The sequence below is a fragment of the Etheostoma cragini genome, chromosome 14 (genome assembly GCF_013103735.1).
Source record: "Etheostoma cragini isolate CJK2018 chromosome 14, CSU_Ecrag_1.0, whole genome shotgun sequence".
Classification (NCBI taxonomy): Eukaryota; Metazoa; Chordata; class Actinopteri; order Perciformes; family Percidae; genus Etheostoma; species Etheostoma cragini.
In genome coordinates this window covers 17,551,514-17,575,200 of record NC_048420.1, presented here as the reverse complement: position 1 = coordinate 17,575,200, position 23,687 = coordinate 17,551,514, and the positions used below count along the sequence as shown (strand labels likewise).

General features: G+C 39.2%; 3 protein-coding genes across 4 annotated transcripts; 1 reads left to right on the top strand and 2 right to left on the bottom strand.

The window, feature by feature from the left end:
* The first annotated feature begins 2,454 nt into the window (after positions 1 to 2,454).
* cdcp1b (CUB domain containing protein 1b) lies at positions 2,455 to 15,981 on the top strand. Of its 2 annotated transcripts, none has more exons than XM_034891266.1 (13): positions 2,455 to 2,781; positions 5,300 to 5,524; positions 5,934 to 6,275; positions 7,476 to 7,691; positions 8,369 to 8,710; positions 9,314 to 9,529; positions 10,562 to 10,918; positions 11,053 to 11,412; positions 11,830 to 12,027; positions 12,457 to 12,804; positions 13,450 to 13,791; positions 13,885 to 13,966; positions 14,618 to 15,981. In XM_034891266.1, the coding sequence occupies exons 1-13, from the start codon at positions 2,718 to 2,720 to the stop codon at positions 15,123 to 15,125; spliced, it is 3,600 nt and encodes a 1,199-aa protein (XP_034747157.1). In that variant the 5' UTR covers positions 2,455 to 2,717; the 3' UTR covers positions 15,126 to 15,981. The 2 variants fall into 2 exon arrangements, with proteins under 2 accessions (XP_034747157.1, XP_034747156.1); XM_034891265.1 differs by having other exon boundaries at positions 2,456 to 2,781; positions 12,448 to 12,804.
* A 450-nt stretch (positions 15,982 to 16,431) lies between these two features.
* On the bottom strand, positions 16,432 to 18,974 carry LOC117956305 (tetranectin-like). The gene is made up of 3 exons (XM_034891293.1): positions 18,711 to 18,974; positions 18,399 to 18,500; positions 16,432 to 17,540 (listed from the first exon to the last, which is right to left on the bottom strand). The coding sequence occupies exons 1-3, from the start codon at positions 18,799 to 18,801 to the stop codon at positions 17,134 to 17,136; spliced, it is 600 nt and encodes a 199-aa protein (XP_034747184.1). The 5' UTR covers positions 18,802 to 18,974; the 3' UTR covers positions 16,432 to 17,133.
* A 1,342-nt stretch (positions 18,975 to 20,316) lies between these two features.
* exosc7 (exosome component 7) lies at positions 20,317 to 23,403 on the bottom strand. Its single transcript, XM_034891283.1, has 8 exons — positions 23,133 to 23,403; positions 22,851 to 22,952; positions 22,531 to 22,625; positions 21,767 to 21,932; positions 21,113 to 21,183; positions 20,852 to 20,975; positions 20,602 to 20,757; positions 20,317 to 20,494 (listed from the first exon to the last, which is right to left on the bottom strand). Exons 1-8 carry the CDS (start codon positions 23,187 to 23,189, stop codon positions 20,390 to 20,392), a joined length of 876 nt encoding a protein of 291 aa, XP_034747174.1. The 5' UTR covers positions 23,190 to 23,403; the 3' UTR covers positions 20,317 to 20,389.
* Between the last annotated feature and the right edge of the window lie 284 nt (positions 23,404 to 23,687).

The following is a 23,687-nucleotide window of genomic DNA, read 5'->3' as shown; positions in this document are numbered from 1 at the left end:
GCTAGAAAGGTATGTTCAGTGGATTCCTTTCTTACCAAAGTAAAGACTGGAACTATGACTTGGCTCCATCTCCAACAATGTTTTTGCCAGTTGACTCAGCCTGCTGGAGCCTAGTGTACAACTGTCTGGGGGTCTAATTTTGTGTGCAGACAGCTGTAAGGGGAGCTGCTTTCTGGTATCATGGGTGTTGCATTCAGTGCTCTGGGTCTCTTCAGACCCCCCAACAGACGAGGCAAGCTGGTATCTTTAAGTACAAGTTAGAACACCACAAGGGATACTCTTTATGCAGAATGGCCCATTACAAATTATAATTATTGATGTGTTATGTGTGGAACTTAATTTATTTACTTGATATTCTGCTGGGTATAGCTATCCCCTCAGGGATCACTACAGTTGTATCTTTATCCATTTTACATCACACTCTTATTTGTTGATAATATTGTGTATCTGAATCTGCAAAGTAACTTGAAGCTAAAGTTGTCAAATAAAGGCGGCCAAACTTAAAGTATATAGCAGAAAATAGAAAATACTCAAGTACAAGTACATCAAAATAATGTTTTTCAATATTCCAAGCCCCTCAAAAATGTGATTGCGCAGCAGAATACTAATTACATTTTATCAAAACATTAATAAACAGACAAAACATGTTTAAAACAAACCTTTAAAACCCAGAGTGACCAAGTACACAGTCTCCATTAAATATTCCTTTCCACCCTGGCTGCAGATGACTGGTGGTGATGCATTTATGCTTTCTGCAATTAACAGTCTGTCTCTGCATGCAGAAAATGTTGAGCCATGAAACGTCTTTACCCTTTAGAAAATAAAAGACTTGTAACACACATTATGACTTGATTATACTCATATATAGTGTGTTACTGCCCTCATGTGGGCTATTCAGGCTTTTTTATTAAACTAATGACCTAGAATCAGACCTGCCCAAATACCAATTATAAACAAATGCTATTTATGCCAAGTGAGCAGAACTGATTGTAACTGAGCAATTTAGTTGTCCGCATTTTTCTCCTTCTTGTGTTAATGACTTTTACAAATATTTTTTTTCATGGTTCTTTCTCGTATTTACATCTTATATTTGATTTATACTATATATCTGTGCTATAAATAACTGAGAAAAGAGAGAGACAAAGACCAGGAAGAAGATGTCAAACACGATAATCAAAAATTGAAGTAAATAAAATGAATTTACTTAGATACTTTTGACAACTGACTAAGCATTTCACAATCTTGGAACTTATGGGTCAATCATAAACAATGATAAAGTCTTCCTAACACAACTTGACATAGTACACAACCTGAAATGTCCCCAATTGAGATACAGTGCAACAATAGGTCAGTGTTACAGTAAAGGAATTAACTAGGCCTACTCTAAAGAAACTTTAGCCATGAACCTCCACAGCAAATGTTTGGCTGTCCTGGCTCTACAGTAACATGGGAGGGGAAGTGTGTGAACAGCTGTCGATTCTCCACTGAGGTCTCTTGTTAAGACACACAGAAGCTGTTTAAATTCACCACAGTGCCTACCCTGCATGCTGTCAGACTGGTTTAACAAAAAAAAAACTGTGTCACTTGTGTTTGAGTGTAAAGGTGCGTGTGTGTGTGTGTGTGTGTGTGTGTGTGTGTGTTTTATTGGGGATCAATGGTATCCTCACAAAGGCAGAAAGATAAGGACAATTTCACAATCGTTTAAGCCTGTATCTTGTTGAGTTTAGGGTCTAAACGAAAAAAAATCACAAGGTTGAAATTAGGCTACACTTGCTAAACCTAATGCTTTTAGACATTTTGTTATTAAAATAGGACAATCATTTCGACTTCACATTTGTGATACATTTCGGAAAATGCATCCTAAATGTGTGTCTGCGAGTTGTCTTGCCCTCAGGTATGTTTCTGTGCAGGAATGCTTGCGTCATGAGGCATGTGGAGGCAGGAGGACAGTCTTTGCAACATGGGTGTGTACAGTATAGACTAAATATCAGACATCAAGCCCAATGTTCTACATCTACGCATCAAGCATACACATGGTATCACTTTTCTTCATCATTTCGCTGTGGGGAAAATGCAGCTGACCAAGCAAAACCTGTGTTTTGAATGTCAACACATTTAAACTGCCATATATCACAAATATTCATTTAGGGACAGAGTTTATTATAGATCCCTGCTAATGTTAATTTCTATAATATTATCCACTTTGCAAGTATGTTTCTCAGAGTTGGTTAGTAGCATGAATCTCAATAGACTACTATTCATTTAAATTAAATCTAATCTCTACTTTAGGCTCCAACTTTTCGCCCTCCACACCCTTCCACTGCCTCATTTTGGGGACACACCGCACGATGCCAACTATCCATGGCATGCTTGGCTGCTTATAAATAGGGCACCCATTGTGCCACACAATGAGGGGAGTCACATAAGGACTCGTGTCTTATCAGAAGTGTATACTATGTGTATCAGCTCTGCAGTGTATCGGCTCAATGGTACAACGGCAAGGCCTGATCCTCCTCACCCGTCAAGTTTGGGCAGGTAACTGTGGGCCACGCCCTCCGCTGCGCACAGGTAATGCAGAACAGGAAGTGGCTGTCAACGCCGTTGCCGTTTAGTGAATTAAAATGCAACGGTGTATTTGAGAGAAAAACAGCACCTTTGCAGTCGTATTTTTAAGTAACTGTTTACACAAAAAAGAGAAATCCTTTATTTCGGTGAACATGCGGCTCTATGGGACCTGCCCGCTCCTGGGACTTTTGTTTTTGACGGTCTTCGACTCATCAGGTGAGATAAGAATCGCTCTAGAAAAAAATTGTTTAGTAAAGCTGTTTTTACGTGTTTCCATCAATATTTTGTAGGCTACATATAAAAAAATGTGCCAGGCCTAAAACACACAGTGTGACTTTATTTCAAGAGTGTGCCAATTGGTTCAAACACACAACTGAGACTAGAGCATGCTTGTCTATTGCTCAGGCGAAAGCTAACGCAGAGATGCAGTCATGTAAAGCACTCTGGAGAAAGCGATCTGTGTTGAAAGCTCCGTGTCAACAAGTTAAACGATAGTAGAAGACATCGAGTTAACTTTAGGCTTAGGCCTAGGTTATGATTGATTGACTTGACAGTGGAGATGAGAGGCTGTAGCCTACATATTATTGTTCACTCTGTGTGTGACTTCAAGACCTCCATTTTCGAAAGGTTTTTTAAGGCTTTTATGGGGCTTCCTGGAGGCATGAATTCATCATGACTTCATTAATGATTGACCTGCAATCTGCTGCTGGGCTATGAACATGGCGGGTGTTTTATTGTATTTTTGTTGCTAGATTCAAACTGCTTTCCCTGAATTTCCCTAATTCATATCTTGGGGAAAAGTAATCTGCTGCATGGTAAATGTATTCTCTTTTATAGTGATTGTGGAAATTATCATACATACTATATTTTGCCACTAAATAGACTATTTGAACACTGTGACATCCTCCACACACCCATTACTGTCACAGGAAATTGACCATCATCTAATGTAAATCATTCAGTATTGCTGTGTTGCTTTCAAGTCCTTGCAAGTTCAAGTTGTAAATTCTTGGTTTCTAGTGGTATTGTGCAGCTTACCGCGCACATACTTTAAAAAACATTGTAGCTTAAAAAGAGTTTTATGTTAAATCTTTGCATCATTGCAGAGAGAAACCGCACCCAGAATTCTTGTAAATTTCAATAACATTATGATTGGTGCATATGTGTGAATGCCCTTTAGTCCAGACTCCACAAGCATAATGGTGCTAAGCAGCTAAAAGTCTCCAGGAGAACCATCTCGTTTGAAAAATCTCATTCAGAATGGGAGATAGTTGAGCATTATGTGGTCAAATATGATCTTTTGAAGGGCATAAATGCTACGAATTGATGTGTTGCATCGTACAAAATAGAACTTAAGACAAGTACTTACTATTGAAGTTATATGAAATGAGAAGAAAGCACTGTGGAAAGCAATGCAGTTAATATTTATGTAGTTGGTGCAGCACGGATACAAAATGTAGCTTGTTTGTATTAGTGTGTGCATGTGTGCATACAAATGTCTTTTCTTTCTTTTGATAGATATAGGCTATTGTTTTTTTCTTGTTATGATTTACTTATTTAATACGTTTTTTGCAAAATCTATAGAATACAAATCAAAATAAATAAATAGCATTTTCTAGTTGAAACTATTAATGGAGACACGTGTTAAATATCCTGAACTTAGTTTGGCCTTCCAGTACTGTAGTTTCTAGATCCTTATTGGCTGACATATACACAGATACCAATATCTATCTACCGTGGTATTGTTCTAGCTGAGCTCTAGTATAAAAGTTTTCAGATAGAGGCCTTAAAGCAACTCAAGCTGCTGGCGTGATGAAATTACAGATGAAATAGAAACATCATCTAAGGTTTTAAAAGGCATTGCCCTAAAGGCAGAAGTTTGTATTTACCTCATGAGATTAAATTATCACAAAAACATCAGTTACGTTTTGAAACTGGTTGTCCCGAGTTCTTCTCTGTACTCTGTGCTCAGATGACTCACATTAGTGTGTCAATTAATTACACAACTACTACACAACATGATAGGTGTGCCTGGTACCCTATTGTTTGCTCAAGTGTGTGTGTGTGTGTGTGTGTGTGTGTGTGTGTGTGTGTGTGTGTGTGTGTGTGTGTGTGTGTGTGTGTGTGTGTGTGTGTGTGTGTGTGTGTGTGTGTGTGTGTGTGTGTGTGTGTGTGTGTGTGTGTGTGCGCGCGCGTGCGTGCGTGCGTGCGTGCGTGCTTTTTGTTCCTTTTGGAACCTAAATATTGCTAAGGGGGTTGAATTGATACCTGGCTTAAATTGTCCAGGAGAGCTGAACAGCTTTCTGCTATGTGTAGGCAAACTGATGTCCTCTCAATTGATTTATTCCTCCACTTTAGTGTTTGAATTGGGCTGGAACTACCCACTATTTTCAATTAATTTCCCAATAATTTATTCAATGGTCATGTTGTCTGTAAAATGTTGGAAAAAAGAAAAAAATCACATTCGTCCAAGATTTGTAAAGATATTTCAGTCTAGACCAAAGTGGTTGACCGGTGGACCGACCGTCATTGTCATCCTTAGCCATGCAGCTTTAATGTGTCTCAGCATGCTTTCAATCAGCGCCTGTGCAGTTGAAGCAATAAAGGAATCACTTTGCACTGTTTCCATGTTGTAATTTCCCCCCCCACCCAATCAAAAAGCTTAAGATTAGTGATCACAGTTTACAACATCTTTAGGCTAATTAGCTAACTCCCGTGTGATCTGTTCCCGCAGAATGCCTACAGACAACTGTCCGACCAGACAAAGGATCAGCAGTGACCGTGTTCACAGAGCTGCCGATGGATCAATGTGCTCTGTGTATAGTGAGCGGGGATAATGACGCAACAACATCCTGCCACTCCTCTCTGTCCCTGCTACCTGAGGTGGAGGTCAAACTGCTGTTCAACTGCTCCCAGCCGATTGAACAGGCGTACTCTGTGACGATTACGCGTACAATTGGTTAGTTTATTAACATGATTTCAAGTTTTTCAAGGATTTTTTTGTTTAGGGAAGCAATCACAATTCAAAGTATGTAGGTTTTATTCTGAAGAGCCTGCAAAAAAGAAACCTTTTGAGGCTAAAGAGTTGTTTCTGTTATCAGGTGTGATCATTTCAATGTAAAGGGGTCAACCTTCTCGGTAACTGCCTTGACATAAGAACCCAAAAACCTGCGTAATTCTCTTCCAGCCTCAGTCCTGTTGTTGGGGTGCCACAATTATATTAATTCCTAATAACAATTTAAGTTAAATTTGCTTAATATACATCAAAACATAATTAATAGACATGCAAATGCCCCTTGCACTAGAGTTCAAATTCTTAATCAGTCTGTGCATCTTTTTGTTTTTGTTGAATTTTATTTTTAATCCAGAGTGCACTAAGGACACCTGCAACCCTGCAACAGAAAAAGGTCAACCCGCCATCCTTAAAGAATTCAGCAGAACCTTTACCTGGGAGCTGAAGGCACCCGAGAAGACAGTTGTGAGTCTGGATATACTTGGAGAAGGGCTGATGGAGACATCCCAACCATGCCCTAATGGATTTCAGTATTCGGTGACCACATCCAAGACAAACGCCAAGGGCCGGACTCAGTATTGTCGAGGAGGGTCTGTCACTCGTTTTGACCTGCCCAATGGAGCTGTTATGTCTCTGCACGTTGAACCAAATGCTCAGGTCGATTCAATTTTGTTCCAGGCTTCCGCTGGACCACTAAGTAAGAACAAATTACTGAATATAAGCTCTTTTTATGAAAGTGTTGAACATAGTTTCATCCTAGCTTGTTCCAGAATAGGTTTACATGGTTTAACTTTCAAAAAACACCATATTTTTGTTGTACTGCACATTGCTGCAGCTCCTCTTTTCACCATAACTGTTTGGGTCTCTGTTTTAGCTACATAATGAGACATCTCACTGCTATACTATCTTTGTTGCAAGTCGCACATGCGCAGTAGCTCAGCTAGCTAACTGTTTTTCCTACTTTGGTCAGTACGAGGCAGGATTAGCTGGGAGACTTCTTCTAAACAAGGGCACACTTGTGGAATACCTGCAGAACAGGAACACGGAAGTAGTTCTACTGTAGATTATGGTGAACTAGTGTGTGTTGTAGTATTGCTATTAAGAAAGAGCTTCCATGCTAGCGCTTCCATGCTACGGTTCGCCACCTTGTCTCGGCTAGTGACGTAGAAAGCCGTGCAGATTTTGAACAGCTCACCCGAAGACTGAAGGCAGGACACATTCAGAAACCCTTATCTCACTCAAAACATCATAGATAGTTACTTAAAGTTTTTTTTCGTAATATGGGAACCATAACATAACATTTGTTTGCATTTTTTCTGTTGACAAGAGGTGGCGTTTTTCAATTACTTGGTATCTGCATGACCAGGCACTAGCTACTATTTTTTAGTATCCTCTCTGTTGAGGTTCCAAGCGAGCTGAGGTAATACCAAAAGGTGACGTGAAAACCTGCAGAGTACTGACCGGTCAGAGAGAATTGTTGCTAATCACTGTGTCATCGTTGCTATTGACCTGACAGATAGGGGTGTCTTAAACAAACCCCCCATTTACCTCGGAACTCGGAGCTGGGAATGACGTCTCACCCGAGTTGACTGCGTTCCATTTACAAGTAGGATTTTTCATTGGGGGTAGCTCTAGCCTTGTTAACCATTGTCAGCAATACATCACGCATTACAGTGTTTTTTTGTGCATACAAACAACGTAGAAAAAAACTAATAGAAAGTGGACTGCACAAAAAAGACAGAATTGCCAAAAACTGTATAATACTACAGCATTCACTACTGTGGCAGCCATGTTTGAGCTTCAGGTGCTGCGAGGTTGTTAAGTTTTGAGCTAGGAAAGCCGAGGACAGGGGCGTGTTTCTGACTTATTCTCTCCCTCTCCTTTTTGCCCCCTTAAGAGGGTCGAACAATGCTTGTAAGTGTTGACTCAGGGACAACTGTGGTCGTTAGCCGAGACCCTGATGAACCAGAATGTGAAGTATGCTGCGTTGATGGCTCCACTCCCGACTGTAGCCCCACAGAAAAGACTCTGACAAACATTGAAAAACTCTCGCTGGAGTTCAGCTGCCTGAAACCCCAAGATGTGTACAGCGTAAGCATAAGGAAGAAAATAGGTGAGAACTGTGGAGGCCATGCCAACATTTACTTAAATTAACAGCAAAATTTGGGATTTACCATTTTAAACTATACATTAAATTCTCATGTATGGAAGACAAAACAATAGATTAGTCTGCAGTAAAAAACACATTAAAGTCAATGCTGAAATAAACAGAAATAAATAGATAAAAATCTTTATAAAGATAAATATTAAATACATATATTGAAGCTGTGATGGACACAATCATAAATAATTAGTTAATTCAAAATTAAATGAAAACATAAACAAATGTTTGCAACTATTTTCAAAAAAGGGGTAAATGTCAAATTTATTTCTACAATCTACTTCTGCATCTCTATTATTGTATTTTAAATTTTCAACTTTTTGTGTATTTGTTTAAAAAATATATATATACTTAGAAATACAGAAAAACAGAAAGATTTGTTTTATTTATTTATTTACTTAATCATTTATTTTTGTATTTATCTTAATCTGCATTTATATAATAATTTCCTATTCATTAAAACAAATATGTATTTATTAATTATTGAGATTATTTCAGCATTTACTTATATATGGTATGTACATCGTTTACTCCAAGTCAAAACTCTTTCTCTCGCTGTGGTTCTCAAAAAAGACAAAATGCTAATTTAACTGCATGAAATTCAAACTATTATTGTTTTTGTTACTCAGAATGCACCCAGAAAACTTGCACTCCCGCTGCAGGAGAAGTTGATCCCGACCTCTTCCAGGACTTTAAAAGATCCCTAACATGGGACATCAGTGTTCCAGACAGAACTGTATTAACATTGGACTTCCCTGGTGGATTAAGAGAGATGTCTGAAGAAGAAAATTGCCAAAATGGCCACCAGTACTCAGTGAGTACAACTAAAAGTGATGGCAAGATCAGAACTGAAATGTACTGTAAAGGTGGGACAGTGTCTCATCTGGATCTGCTCGGAGCCACGACTGTGACTGTAGAAGTGCCCAAAGCAGGTGAACTGGACTCATTCACTGTCAAAGCAGAACCAAGAGGCAAGTGTCTGTTTTTTTCATTTTGTTCACACAAGAAAGAAACCCACGTAGGCTATTTACAGAACAACACATACAGTATATCAGACATATTCCTAAAAACTAATGCTATGCCCTTTTTAAAATGACACAAATATTTTTCATAATAAGGTTAACCCTTTTTTCTTTGGGCACGGTTGGGTCAATAATCGTATGATTTTTTTTTTTTTTTTTAAAGTTTCATTTAGGAGGGAGAATGTTCATTGATCATCAGAAAAAAAGGACTATAAATGAGCTAGATTTGGCAAAGAAAACTCTTTCATCTATTGTCATAGAGGCACCCTAAAAACTGAATGAAATTACAAAATCACTACAATTACATCAATTTCCAAAAGAAGACTCTGAGGCTGTAGTTGTTGTTGAGCTAAATGCTAACATGCACACAATGACAATGCTAGCATGCTAATGTTAAGTAGACGTCTGAGTTTAGAATTTTTTTAGCAGGTATTATGAACAACAGAAACAAATGTTAATCTGATGATGGCACTACATGAAAAGTTACGAGACCACCAAAGTATTTGATCTTTGGTCTGATCCATATCTTGTTGTACGACTTTCTTTCTTTAGGTGGCAGAATGATGCCCGTTAGGCCCGATCCTAACACCGTCGTTACCATAAGCAGGGAGCCCAGTGACCTAGACTGCAATGTGTGTGAAATGAAGGAGCCCACACAGATATGCAAACCAACACAACTCATCCTGAGAGATCCTCGCAACACCACAGTAGAGTTTACCTGTCCCCAACCTCAGGATGTTTTCAGTGTGGAGATCAACAGAAAAATAGGTATGAATAGAGCTGTACAAATTCCAAATGTTGCAATACAACTTAATGTCTCAGGAAAAATTGCGATTAACAATATAACAATTGAACTTTCAGTCAAATATAAAAACATTTAAAAACAACAAATTACAAGTTTTGAATTAATTCAAGGGTAAATATTTTGGTTATATCATGATGTGATCCAGATAATGTAATAACACAGGGACACACCCTAGAAAGTATACAACACCTCGGTAATATCATAAAACTTTTTTCTAACTATATCCCCCTAGTCATTTTTGTTGTTATGATTGCGTATAAGGTCAATTGCCAAACACTTATTATTATGATAATAAAAAACTAAATCAACACTTACCTGAGCTAAGGTTAGCAATTAATTGCGCTTAAAGCTAAAGTGCATAATTTCTGTCGCCCCCATGAGGAATTCTAAGTAATGACAACAAAACTGTCGGCACGTCCACATGATACAAGCCTTACGTGATCGCGAATGCGCCCCACCCCTCCGCCATGCGGTTTATATTAGCCAAGGAGTACACGAGAATACAAAAAAAACATGATAGACTTTTCAGAAGAGGTAATTATCTTCCAAAGAAACCGCGATTATGTAAAATAATTGACAAATAGACAGTAATAATAATTGTTACAAGCCTAGGTATAACCCTAGCTCCTGTTGTGGTTTTTCACATTGTTATTTCAATAAAATAACACCCAACTTAAGTCAGTTTGTTACTAATTTCACCAATATTGTTAACAAAAGATAACTCATTTAATTGATTTTGTATGAAATTAGGCAAACAGTCCATTTCAAACTTTATGATTTGCTCTTTTCAACACAGTTTAAAAAGAAAACTCTCACATTGACTACCATCCAACTCGATAATTGTTTTGAATAGATTTTTTAATGATCTCTTTCACTAAATGATTTACTGAAAACAGCCTACAAATAAATTCAACTTCATTTTTGGGACTTGTTTTTTGCTTGTCAAGACCAAACTAAATTACCACTGCTTACATGCTCTTCTCTACAAATCTCAGACTGCACAACGGCCTCCTGTTCTGGAGACATTGTTCAGGCCGAGTCCTCGCTGTTCCCAGACTTCAACCGGACCTTCACCTGGGATCTGAAAGTTGTCTCCACTCAGACCTTTCAACTGACCTTCCCAGAAACGGGAATGCGACAGATTCCCAACGAGGAGACCTGTCCAGATGAGCACACATACTCTTTTGTTATCTATCTGCGCACGGGGCGAGCAACCATTGGTACCTTTTGCAAAGGAGGATCTGTGACCACCATCCTGGCTCGCTACAAGGGCCGTGTGTCCCTGCAGGTGCCTGGCAACAGAAAGCTGGATCCCGTTGACTTCAAACTCAATGTTGGACCTGAGAACAGCAGTAAGTGAGCTCAATAGTTTTAATTTGTATCATGCCAAACATTTGGTCTATCCCACATGGGATTGGAAGACACCACTACATATGAAACATCATACAAGATGTCTGCTGCTGATTCTCTCCTTGTTTCTCTCCAGTGGCTGCGATAGTGAATGTCAACCTACCACGAGGTGTGTCAGACACAGACTTTATCACAGCTAACTACCCCGGGGATTTCCCTGATAGCCAGCAGATGCAGTGGGACTTCATGGTGCCCGGCATGCACAACTACACAATGCATTTTCGTGATTACACGGCTCCAGAGTGCCTCAACAATGAAGTGGTGGTGGACTACCAGAAAGAGGACAAGAAGATGACTAGGCTGACTCTGACGGATTCTCAGCCACAGCATCAGCAGGGCAACTTCAACATGGTGCTGAGGAATTGTGAAACAAACCGCACACTACAGGGACTCACATTGAACTTCAGAGTCTCAGTAATGAGGAGTGGGCATCCAGGTACAGTGATAAAGTTTGACATCTGGGAGTCTCAAGCTCTGGAACTTATGCAGTACATGCACTCAAGTAAACAGTTTACCTCGAGAAAAACAATTTGCTGGGTTTTATAAAAAGACTAGACAGATGTAATTTTTGGGCAACCTTGATTTGGAGATAGTTTTTTTTCATGCAGCAGATGGAATATTTTTTGATCCAGATTGGTAATAAAAAGTATTTGATGATTTATGTTCAATGAATTTCTGGGTTTTTCAAAGTGTATTATTGTTTCAAAGTACACATTTTTGGTAAATCTTGGCTCTGCGTTAATACTGCATTTTTTTTAAATGCAGACAAACATGTTTGTCACAATATAAACTGATATGAAGACTTTTTTTGATCACTAAAATATTGTCTCTCTATGTTGTTTGTCTGTCTTAGTTCTGTGTGCGGTGGATCTAACCAAAAACCAAGGAGTGTCTCTGCAGGTAGAGAAAGTGGGTTCTGATCCCTTCTGTGAGATGAGAATAAACTCCAAGGTTGAGCAGAAGATCAACGTGGCTGCAGGCACTAAGGCCAACCTCTCTTTTCTCGACTGTCCAAAAGAAGATATGCGCCTGACTGCTAGGAAAGTTATTGGTAAGATAATTTCATGTTGCATGCTCTTGAGGTGATTATAACTTTTTAGCTTTTAGTTTTTTGTTAATGTTAACAGTAGTTTTTTACGTTAGTGTCTATCACAGTTCCCTAGTTAAAGTGATGTTGAAGTCAAAGTAGGAAGTAGGTAGTTTGATATTTTTGTACGCTATTAGCCATAGAGTATGCTATTAGCTTTCTTGCCTAAAGTTAAATGCAAAGATAAATACCACTTCTAAGTCTGTAATGCAAGTATGAAATCTAGATCTATTTGACAGATAGCTTAGCTTAGCATGAAAACTGGAAACAGGGAGACGACTAGCCTGGCTCTGTCCAAAGGTAATACGATATCTTTGCATTTGTTGCTGGCCGTTCCTTTAGTTAGAAACTTAATATTTTCATTTTGTGACTTTTGAATAACAGAGTGCCAAAACGGTATGTCCTGCCCTGCGACTGGCCTCATTGTGCCCCAACTGGACTCCTGTCTCCCGATGCCCCTCCACAGCTTCACCTGGCACATCATTGTCCCTCAGGACAGCAGCGTGGATCTGGTGTCGCCCACAGGGAGTCTCCGACAGTCCCTGCCTGGCCAGGAGTGTAATCAGTCTGTCTCCCTGCATGTTGCAGAGGGTGATGGGTTTTCTGTTGGACATTTCTGCTTTGAAGGAATCATCCAGAAAGTTCAGGTGCATGGCAACGTCTCAGTCACAGCCACAGCCGAGGACTTTAGCAAGACCAGGGGTCCTTTTCTCAATGTCAGCTTCAGTCAGGAGATCCCAGGTAAACATGGCTATACTCAGGGGCCGCATCTGATGCCTATTGATATATGTGATTAATCTGCAGATTATTTTTTTTTGATTAATTTTTTTGTCAGACAGTTGTGAAAAATATCATTATATATACTGTAACTAAAGTTTGACAAACCAACAATCAAAAATCAAAATAATCTTTACTAAAATTCAGTTTGTCATAAGTCATAGAAAAGCGGCAAATTGTCCTTTTGAAAAGCTTAAATCTGAGAATTTGTTTTTGCATTTTTGCGTTAAAAATAGTGATGTGTTTTATTTTCGGACTAATCAATTAAAAAACATAATTTTAGCGTTAACATATTGTTCTTTCCTTATGGTTTTAATTAACATTCTGACAGGTTTTAACAGATGTTTATCAATTTGATAGAATTTTCATATAACCAATGATTAAATTCATAGATAATAGTTTTATAATCGTTAGTTGCGGCCTTTGTTAGAGGATCTATATCTGTATTCTCATAAAAATGTGTCGTGCTGCTAAGTGCTGTGATTCTTTACTGTAATTAAGGTCAAGTAGAGCTTGGTCATTTTACTTTTAAATTCCACACAGGGGCACTGTTGCACCTCGAATGCTGGAGAATACAGTACTGACACATTGTTTCCATCTTGTTTTTAGAGACCATTATTTACAGAGTCAGTCCACAGATGTCGTCTCCAACCCTGCTGGCCACCCCCAACTGGCCTCAGGGTATGAAGCCTTCGTCCACCGTATCCTGGATCGTCACTCTACCGAGCCAGCATCAGGCACACATGCAGTTTATCAATGTCAGCCAGCCCAAATGCAGCGACAGGCACCCCACCATCAAGGTGAAGATGCTGGGGGACAATGAAGAGATAATGACCCACAGGGAGGAGATGCTGACCATGACACGTAGTTTCTATCTCACCATGTCTAACTGTGTACCAGAGAATGGGCACTTTGGTGCATTGACCAAAATTGATCTGCAGAAGAAGAGCAGTAAGCAAACAAGACTTGAACACAAATAAAATAACCTTTAAATAACTAAAGTAAAGTGCTTAATTCTGCCATGTTTTCTGTTTGCCTCTACAGATCTCTTGGCCATCGTCCTCGGGGTAATTGGTGCTATTTTGCTGTTGCTCATAGTGCTGGCTAGTGTATGCCTCGTTGCAAAGTGAGTACACCTTTAGCAGAACTTGGCCAACATCTGGGTTTGTATTTATCAGACTGTTTGCAGACAAACACAGTTCTGTGAATATGTCAGCGCTTGTTTTGTTAAAATGGAAGATGTTGACTAAATCATTGTTTCTGATTATATATTTCTATAATAAAGTACTTAATAAATGTGTTTTCTTTTTTCAGCAAAGAACTTTTTTTATTCTAAGTTGGTTTTTACTAGAGTCCGGAAAATGAAAAAAAAGGTTCAAACCTGTCAAAAAATTATTAAATAAAATAAAAAAGTGTCTTGCTTTTTAGAGTAACTGAGGTTATAGGGAAAGTATAAAGCTTTAAATTTCTTTTTACACTTATTACATTTTTTACTAACAATATTATGTATTGAGAGCCAAATGTATTAAGTTATATTTTTAACAAAAGGATATTATTTGACTATGTTTTTGTCAGTTTTGAGACTCCACACTGAAGTGCATTCTTAAGTGTAAAGTTTGATGAAAATGGGCCCTGGTTTCTATGCGATTGGATAAAGTATCTTGTTTTTGACATGAACTAGTTTAGGGATAATTATTTGTCTATATTCTGTGCAATTGGCCTGTATCTGGCGACTCTTGTTGACTCTTTCTTATTGTTTGTGGTTTGCCTTCAACAGGAAAAAGAAAAAAGACAAAATGAGCAACGAGTCCGCCATCTACATGGGCAAAGGGAATATCTTTCGCCCAAGTGACAGCCACTTCACCAAAACTCGGTCTGACAACGAATCCCACGTTTACGCCTCCATAGATGAGACCTTGGTGTACGGCCACCTGCTGGGTGACTCTAGCTATGCCGACAGCATGCAGCACCACTTCAACGGGATGCAGGTAGACTCTTATAACACATTTACAGGCCCCACTGATGCCAAGCTGCCTGTAATCAAAGAACCGGACCCTGAGCCTGAGATGGACCAGTTCAAGACATTCCTGAATCCGTCTGAGTCTTTCATCCCGTCCCGTCCACGCACTCCTATTGACCGGCAGGACAGCCTCGGCTTCCAGGACCGCAGGATGGTGCACAATGAACTGTACACGTTCAAGAGCTTAGGGGATATAAACACTATCCGGCTCTCTGGTTACGACATGGAACCACAGCCACCTATTACAACAGAGGACTCCTTGTAGTGTGTTAGGACTGTAACTACACGATGGACCGCTCTTGCTCTCGTTGAGTACAGAGTATCTCTAGACTGTACTGATGTGAACTTCTGTGCCTCGATCACACTCTGGGTTTCTGAGATCGATGAGCCTCGAAATTCAGTCTGAATGTCGTCTTTGTCAGAATAAGTCAGTAATTTCTAAAGCTTTAAGAGTCAAAGCTGCGAGCCTCTTTAAAAGAAAGTTTTGCTAGTCTAAATTTTGGCAGATTTTTTTCTGCTTTCTTGCAGAGCATTGGATGAGAAGATTGATTCTATTCTCATATCTGTCCAGTACATAAAAAGCTAAAGCAAGTGGCTTGTTACCTTAGCATAATTACTGGAAACCGGCAAAAAGAGCTAGGCTAGCTCTGTCCAGCGGGAACAAAATCCACCCACCAGCACCGCTAAAGCTCAGACGGATTAAAGAAATAAGATAACATATTAATCAGTTCGCTTTAGAGGCGCTGGACGTTATTATTTTGCCGAAACCAGGCTGGCAGTTTCTCTGCATTTCCTGCCTTAAGCTAAGGTAACCAGCTGCTGGCTGTAGCTTACTGTACAAACATGTGTGATATCAATCCTCTCAGCAAGCAACAGAAAATGTTGAATTATTTTTTTAATGCTTGATTTGTGCAGTTTTATTAAATCTCTGCCCGTTTGTCATGGATTCAGGAGCAGGGACTAAGAAACAATGTGCAAGTACCTCTTGTCCTTGTTTTAAAAGTGTTTTATATTGTTTACATGTCTTGTTTTTAAAGATATATATATATATATAATTTTTCTTTACCTGTAAATACAATGTAGTTGTTTTTCAATAAATTCTAGGAAAAGGGTCTGGTGGGGAAACCATTTACTTCTTGAGGTAATGACACTTTATTTTCCTTCTTTCCTCTGTGACTGACACCTTTTGCATTCTGAATGGTGAAAACTATTTCAACCGCAGGGACTCTGGCCATGAAAAACGATGAAGGAGTGGAAGTCTTCAGACTGTAGCGCAGTAACCAATGTGTATCACGGATTTACTGAAAACAACAAATGGGGAAGCCAGGACTACATAGTTGCACCACATTTCTTGTAGCTGCAGATTTTAAAACAAAGTCTGCATTTCTGTTATCTTTCTGTTTGGAGCTTTTTAATTTGTGGGAACAGTGTTTGTCATTTTGGGAAACCCATTGTTGCTGAGAGTTAGATGAGAAGATCCTGTTGTATCAATCTTCTAATCTAATCCTCGGCAGGAATGCTAATAAGCACATTACCCAAAGTTTTCCTTAAAAAAAGACAAAAGAGGAATGGGTTTTCATAGTTTATTGATGGCAAGTGTTTTAGGTTATATTAGGTTAGACATTATGGGAAACTACAAGGCCAGCAAACTGAAATCATCTCCTAAAAGAATGCAGTTGAAGATTGATTCATTGTTTTATGTTAATGCAATATCCATTATAATTCTGGCTACAAAATGCAGTAATGGGTAAAGGAAGTCTAAGTTTAAACCAATGGTTCTTAACCAGTTAGTCATAATGAGATGTGTGGAAATAATAAAACGTTACACCCAGTTTTTACATGTGTTCAAGGTGCCAGCACCTACACCTTTTATTGCAGGAGTACCGGTATTTTGAAATGAAAAACTTTAATCCTGTTTGTTTTGTTTTTTTAGGAGAAGATCAATAAAATGAAGGAAGAAATAATTGAGATCAAAAAGTGAGTCCAAAAAAAAATCTCTGGCTTATTCTATTCTTCCTGGTTTCACTGTGGCCACAAGGAATGCTGCAAATGGCACACCACAAGTTCACTTAAATCAGAAACAACAACTTATCATATGTCTCATGACACTGAACTGACTTTGACCTCTAAACTAGAATTTAGTCCTAATGCAAAACCAGCTAAGAACCACTGGATTCTACTTTTAAAATAGCAAGGTAGAGTGACATTGCAGCAGGATTACATACACTGAAAGCAGCTATAACCATGCACAGTCTATGATGAGAAATGTGCGATCAAACAATGTTGAACTGGCAGACAGAGGGTTTCTCCTCACGACAGTTATCATCAAACCACTTCCCATTGGAGGCCCCAGACAGGACGGCGCAGTTGTGGGACTTGCCACCGTCTGGCTGAGGGGACCGGTAGTTGGAGGTGTCCCAGTTTTTGAATGTAATGCTGACCCCAGTCTGGTCCATCCAGTTGCCCTCAGTCACCATGTCATTGATGCCCAGCCAGACCTGCTCATCTGGGCCGACGCTCAGGCGGATGTAGTCTCTGAGCTGGTCGTTCTCATAGCTGGATGTGGGTGTACCGAGGACTCCGCCCATGGCGTTGCAGTCCTCACTGGCAGTGTGATAGCGTTTTCTCACAGTGTCAGCCAAGAAACACTTGTCGTGGATCTTTATACCTTTTAAACAGACTGAAGAGAGAAGTAAAAGGGAGCAGATGGTTAGATAGACCCAAACTGTATTTCCAACAGTGTCATCTTAAAGTTTTTTTTTTAACTTTTCAAGATTATACATGTGACCTTTAGTAATATGAATAATAGTCATGTGGTATTTTGAAGACAGGTTATGACCACAATATCCTGAAAAAAATAATACAACATGATGAAAATAGTGTTTTTTTTCTGTATTTAAGATCTTTGGATTTGCAGAAACAACTGGATATCATTTTGTGTCCTGAACAAGAGGTCAGACGGCTCCGCCATGTGCTCTCCAGATTCAAACTTGCAATTCCAAAGACGACACATGAATCCCATCTGAAATTATTTTTAGGCAAAGCATACTCACTCAAACTTAAGGAACATATTTGGTGCGCAGAACAATTTAACTCATGTCATGCCATCAATAAATCCAAACACCAACCACTATAAATGTTCTCATTGTAATCCAATGTAAAACTAATGGCTGCTTGCCCACATTCACAGGTCATAAAATAGTTTCAGCCACAGAATTACATGTCTAAGGCTGGAAGGAGTTCATCTTGCTCAAGGACACTTCTGTAGATAAAGTGTCCTGTTGTGGGGGACGTAAACCTGCCTGATGTGAAAGTCTAACTTTGATTTTATGTGAACCTTGACGTTGGCGCGCTTGCCAACCGACTTTATAAAATAAAAAATTCTAAATACAAATTTGTATTCTTATGGCTTTCTTCTAACTGAAAGGACTCCATCAAGTCCTATTGTTAGGGGACTTTGGGGTAAAAAAAAAAAAAACTCTTAGGAAAATCATTTGCACCCTTTTAAACAAGATCATACTTTTGATCCATCTGTTACCTGTCTGCAGAGCTTGTTGTTCCTTGAGTAGGTTGAGCTCCTGTACAATGTCGTTGATCTGCTTCTGTAGCTGCTCGACAGCTGTGTCCGATTCCGACAACACTAAAGACACGAGGAAATTCAAATCAGGTGATTGTATTTAACTAATTTATCGTTTCAAGGAGATTTGGGCACATAATTATAAAGAAAACATGCTGTTTAAAGAAAAAGATCTATTTGATAGAGGTATCTCAAACATATATCACAAATATAACATTCAAATACTTTGTAATTTGTCCTGCAGATTGTGACTACCAGATGTTTTTCATCTACCTTTTTTCTTCTTTGGTGGAGTCTGCTGCTGAAATGAGCAGTTCACTACTAGTAGTACCCCCAGCAGTACACAAACTCCTTTAAACTCCATACTGAGACCTGTTGAATGAGGCTGCTCCAACGTGGATGCTGACAATTTATATGCCTCCCTCTTTTTCTCACACCCTCCCTCTCATCTCTCTAAACAGGGAAAAATACTGAAGTCCAAAACTGCCATTTGCAGGAATAACAATCTGACCTCAGGAGTGTGTGTGTGTGTCATCTGGCTCTAGACTCTTCATGTGGAGGGCCAGTACTAACCAGAACCAGGCCTGGAAAGGAGGTGGAGACTGGCAGACAATGTGAAGCCGTTATGACACATAACCCTGTGCAGCTTTCATTATAGTATATGAAAAAGAAATAAACAAACCCTAACTCATGTGTAAGAATAGAATAGGATAGATGTTGTCATTACAACAGTAGAAAATACAACAAAATTTGCTTGTGCAGCATCTAAAACAATACTCACTTTTATATAGACACTCGCACAGTAAATAAAATAAAAATATAAAAAAAGCATTATCAAGGCAAAGGCATCCAATGTTTCACTGAGTCCCATTGCATGCAAAATGGGACTTTACAGTAGGATTGATTGTTATTGGTAGGATTGTTTCCGTGATGGCCCTGGAGTTAAAGCCGTTCTGCGGCCTGAAGGTGCGTGCTCTAAAAGCCTGGTACTGCCTGCCAGATGGAAGCAGGGAGAAGAGGTGGTTTGAGGAATGTGTCTCTTGTCCTGCAGAGTATTATGTGCTCGGCAGAAGCAGCGTATCTTAACAATGAAGTCCATACATGCTTAAATAACTTGGTTACATTTAATTTCTTGGCCCAGAAGACTAGTTTAAACCTGAAAAAAGGGCTGGAATAAGACTTTCTTGGCCAAAAGGTGTGTTGGAAGTCTGTAGGTATAGCCTCATTTTGAAAAATATTTCCAGGTGTTTTTGGCAGCAAAGAGGAGGCACTGAAATGGAAAACTCAATCATAACTTGTGAAGTCTTTTAAGCAACTTTAAATTACCTGATTGAGTATGTGCAATGTTATGCCTTTATTTGTATCATTTAATAAACACGTATCTGTACATTTTGTTTTTCATACTCAGTGCAGTGAGTGCTCTATCCATAAATAGTTTATTTTGGACTTGTCTGCTTTCAGCCAGCGCACACACCCTCCAACAGTCTGAGGGAAGAGTGGAAGTGATCCAGAGTCACATCTGGTCTTTCTGAGCAGAAACAAAAGCCCGCATTGACTGGACCTGTGCTGTGCATTTCTTTCCTGACAATACAGCACATCATATTTCGGAGTAATTAATATCATCTTTCTAAAAGATGAATGACCTCAAGCTTGGTAAATGTGAAACAAAAGCACCAGGACATGTTTGTGTAAGATATAATTTTACAGCAACATTATTTGATGGACCTACTGTTAGTCCCTCTGTAAGATCCATTGCATAGTTTGTTATTGTAATAAAATGCATCGTAACAAGATCTTTATTCCAGATCTTTTTTTTGGATTTTGGTAAACACCAATACCATTTAACAGTAATCTAAATTTAAGTACAAAGACAAGAAGGTTGTACAAATTTGAGGTTTTATTACAAAATGTTGTATACATGTACACACATACTGTAGATACAGTAGTTGATGTTAACCAAGGAAGCCAACTTTCTGTCGCGACTTTCCCAAACTCTCCTCCTGCTGCAGCAGCTTCATGAGTGGAGCGTGAAGGGCCTTCCCGACCCGTTTACCTGCCTAGAGACAACATAGGTTCCTTTCTATCGTTAACAGCCTTTTGTAAATACATAATCATATTCAAAACCTGGAGGATGCCAGATGGCCGAGTGACGGCTTGAACTCACCTCTGTCATTTCAAAGATACTCTCTGGATCCAAGCTGCCTCCGCCCACCTTCCTCGTGCAGGTGACTGTGCCCTTGTGTGTGACAGAGATGATCAGACTTGCCACAGAGCAGGCCTTCTCCTGCAGAGTTGCGTCCACTACGTGCCTGTGGCCCACCTGCAGAAAAAAAGCCAGCAATGTCAAGGTCACGGTTTGTGAGATAATGGACTTTAGAAATCTTTTGCTTCTGAGTATCAGCAGGTGAGCTTACCTTGCACAATGTCACTATGCAAGGAACGTTTTCTACATTGAGTCTCATGCAATCATACGGGTCATCTGACAGCTCAATTTCCTTCCCTCCTTCTTCATCAGCTGATATGTGCACTCTGGGAATTCTGTCAGAGGTAATCAGAAAGTAAGCTTTTATTTTACTGACCAAGATTTAGAGATACGACAGCTATGAGGGATCACAGGATTAACTTATCCGATCATAAAGACCCAAACAAACAGCGGTATGTAACACTTTCCTTACTTTGTGTTGAAGAGAGCTGCCTTGATACCTACTGAGATGGCATCGTACAGGTTTCCATCACACTGCAGGAGCTGTGGAAACATGAGTAAGAGATTTTACATTTGGTTAAAACCAACGAACTAAATGTACAAAGACCAAATAAGCTATTTGGATGCAAAATGTGCTGCTTTTATTTCTCCACTGAAAAACACTGGAAGCATCGCTTGTCTCCTGCTCAGCATGGCTTATCAAACAGTATTTTACTTGCAAAGATGAGTTAACATATCTTATACAAAAAATAGAAAGAACAGCAGCAAAGTATTAAGATTTTTTATTTAGTAAAAGTATGCTTGAAAACAAACTGGTCTGTATGACACGTGCAGACGATTATATCCACACATAACACATTTACAGCAAATGGCCATACTCAAAGGCGGGTAAAAACCTGCCGTTAGAGATGAATCACTGAAATGGGGATAACAGTGCACACTTTAAGACAATATTTTCATGAGGCATTCACTGTGCACTTGTTAGTACATACAACAAGTGACAGAGGTAATCATGTGAAGAATGACAAAACTGAGCTAGAAAAAGGCACACCTTGCTAATCACATTGAACTGGTTGAATGTTGGATTTCAATTTTGGTAAAAACATTATTAGACGCTACCACTTACCAGTACATCCACATAGAGGACCCAACAATGTTCTCCTGCACTGATACAAAGGCCCTTCAGGTCCACACTGTGTTTGTTGTTGAAGACTTTGTAGAGAGTGTTACTCAGCTCTGTCCCCAACTCGTCGCCTCCTCTGCCCTCAAACTCGGGGGTTGCATTGGCCGAACTAATGATTAAAAGGAGAACAAATACAATATACATGTAAGGTTTCAAAATATCCCTCAGTCTGAGATGTTTTATTCTTACTTGAGTCAGTGGGAACTGGCTGACCCTTTAACCCTTTTTCCACACGTTATTACACTATTACGGTAATATGATAGTATTTTCCCCATAACACTGGAATGTGTTGGCGATCCCTTTCACAGGGAACAGATCATACAACCTTAACCTCCTAGTGGAAAGGGATCCATCCAAACACTTTCCAAAAACTATTACTAAGACAAACATGTAAGTAGGTGTGATTTCAGACACTGCCCATGTATGGCTATTTTAAATAAATATATATATATATATATATATATATATATATATATATATATATATATATATATATAAAAAAAAAAAACAATTTCAATTGATTTTACAAACAAAATGTCATTATATGTAGTGATACTGATAGTTTTCCCCCATTTCGCCTCCTACAAGTTGACAAGTAGAATGTCTTCATGACTGATTGGTTTGGTGGCCAAATCTATAAAACATAAGCCTTAGTTTTTGATAAGCCAAAGTCTTACTTTACTAATGAAAACGTGCACAACACCTACCAGTCAACAAAGAACTCAAAGTAGCCTTCATCGGGCACAACGGGCCTTGGTTTCCCAATGTCGGCCTTAACCCCAACCAGAACCGCTGTGTGCCCCTGAAGGTAAGACAGAACAGAACAGAACATATCAGGAAATAGTGAGTAATCAATCAGTCAACCTTTCTGTGAAATGCAATGAAGAAGATAGTAGATATTAGATGGTTATAAATAATAAGTAGTAACAATAGAAATCTTTAAAGAGTGACAGGTGAAACGGTTTAGAGCATAAAATGAAAATGAGCCAACATAAAGGACTTTAGATGTTAAGTATTATAACATTACCAGTGTGACTTTGGCCGAGCCGTCTGTGTTGGACACCACATCAGTCTCTATTTCCATGTGTCTGTAGTCCTCACAACCTCTTCCGTCCACTCGTAAATCATCCTGATTTAAATAATCAACACGTCAACAACACTACAGTCTACAGTCTGGCTAGAGTTAGCCAAATGCTAAGGCTAGCTAGCTTTCAGCCGTTATAGAGCACAAATCACCGTCGTGGCATTTATCGAAATATCTTTTAACTAACAGAGATGGAAGACCGAAGTTGAGTTGTTAAAGACTTACCCGTATACCGTGTAAAATGTACACCTTTTCAGCCTCGCTAACTTGTACTGTTGCCATAATGTTAAAAAAAAAATACTAGCGTGTGTGTCGCTCTCCTTCTACGTCATCAAAACACGACGAGTAAAAAAATAAAAGCACAACCAAAACTTCTTTAACTGTCTATGAGCACAACAGGGAGAAGTTGTATGGATGCTAGACGTGTCGACTTCACAGGATCATTTTCTTCAACTGTCTATGGATCCCTTAAAAGAGCTCTGCACAGGACCAGAGCTGCTGTTGACAAGAAGAGACCCTCTTGCTCTGCTGTGGCACGCCTTATTCTGCCCTCTGATTGGCCTACCCTGCTATTTTTACCCAAACCCTGACCAACCTTCACACACCAACCCATGCCTAACCTAAGTACTTCGACCATTCTTGCAGATTCGATTTAGGATTCTCAGATAAAGTTGAAGTTGGTCTTCTCCCATGCTTGTAAACAAAAACAAATCTAAAAAGTGGAAAACATTTTTTAAACATTGAGAGTGTAAAAGACATAGAATGTAGGCTGCCCTTGAA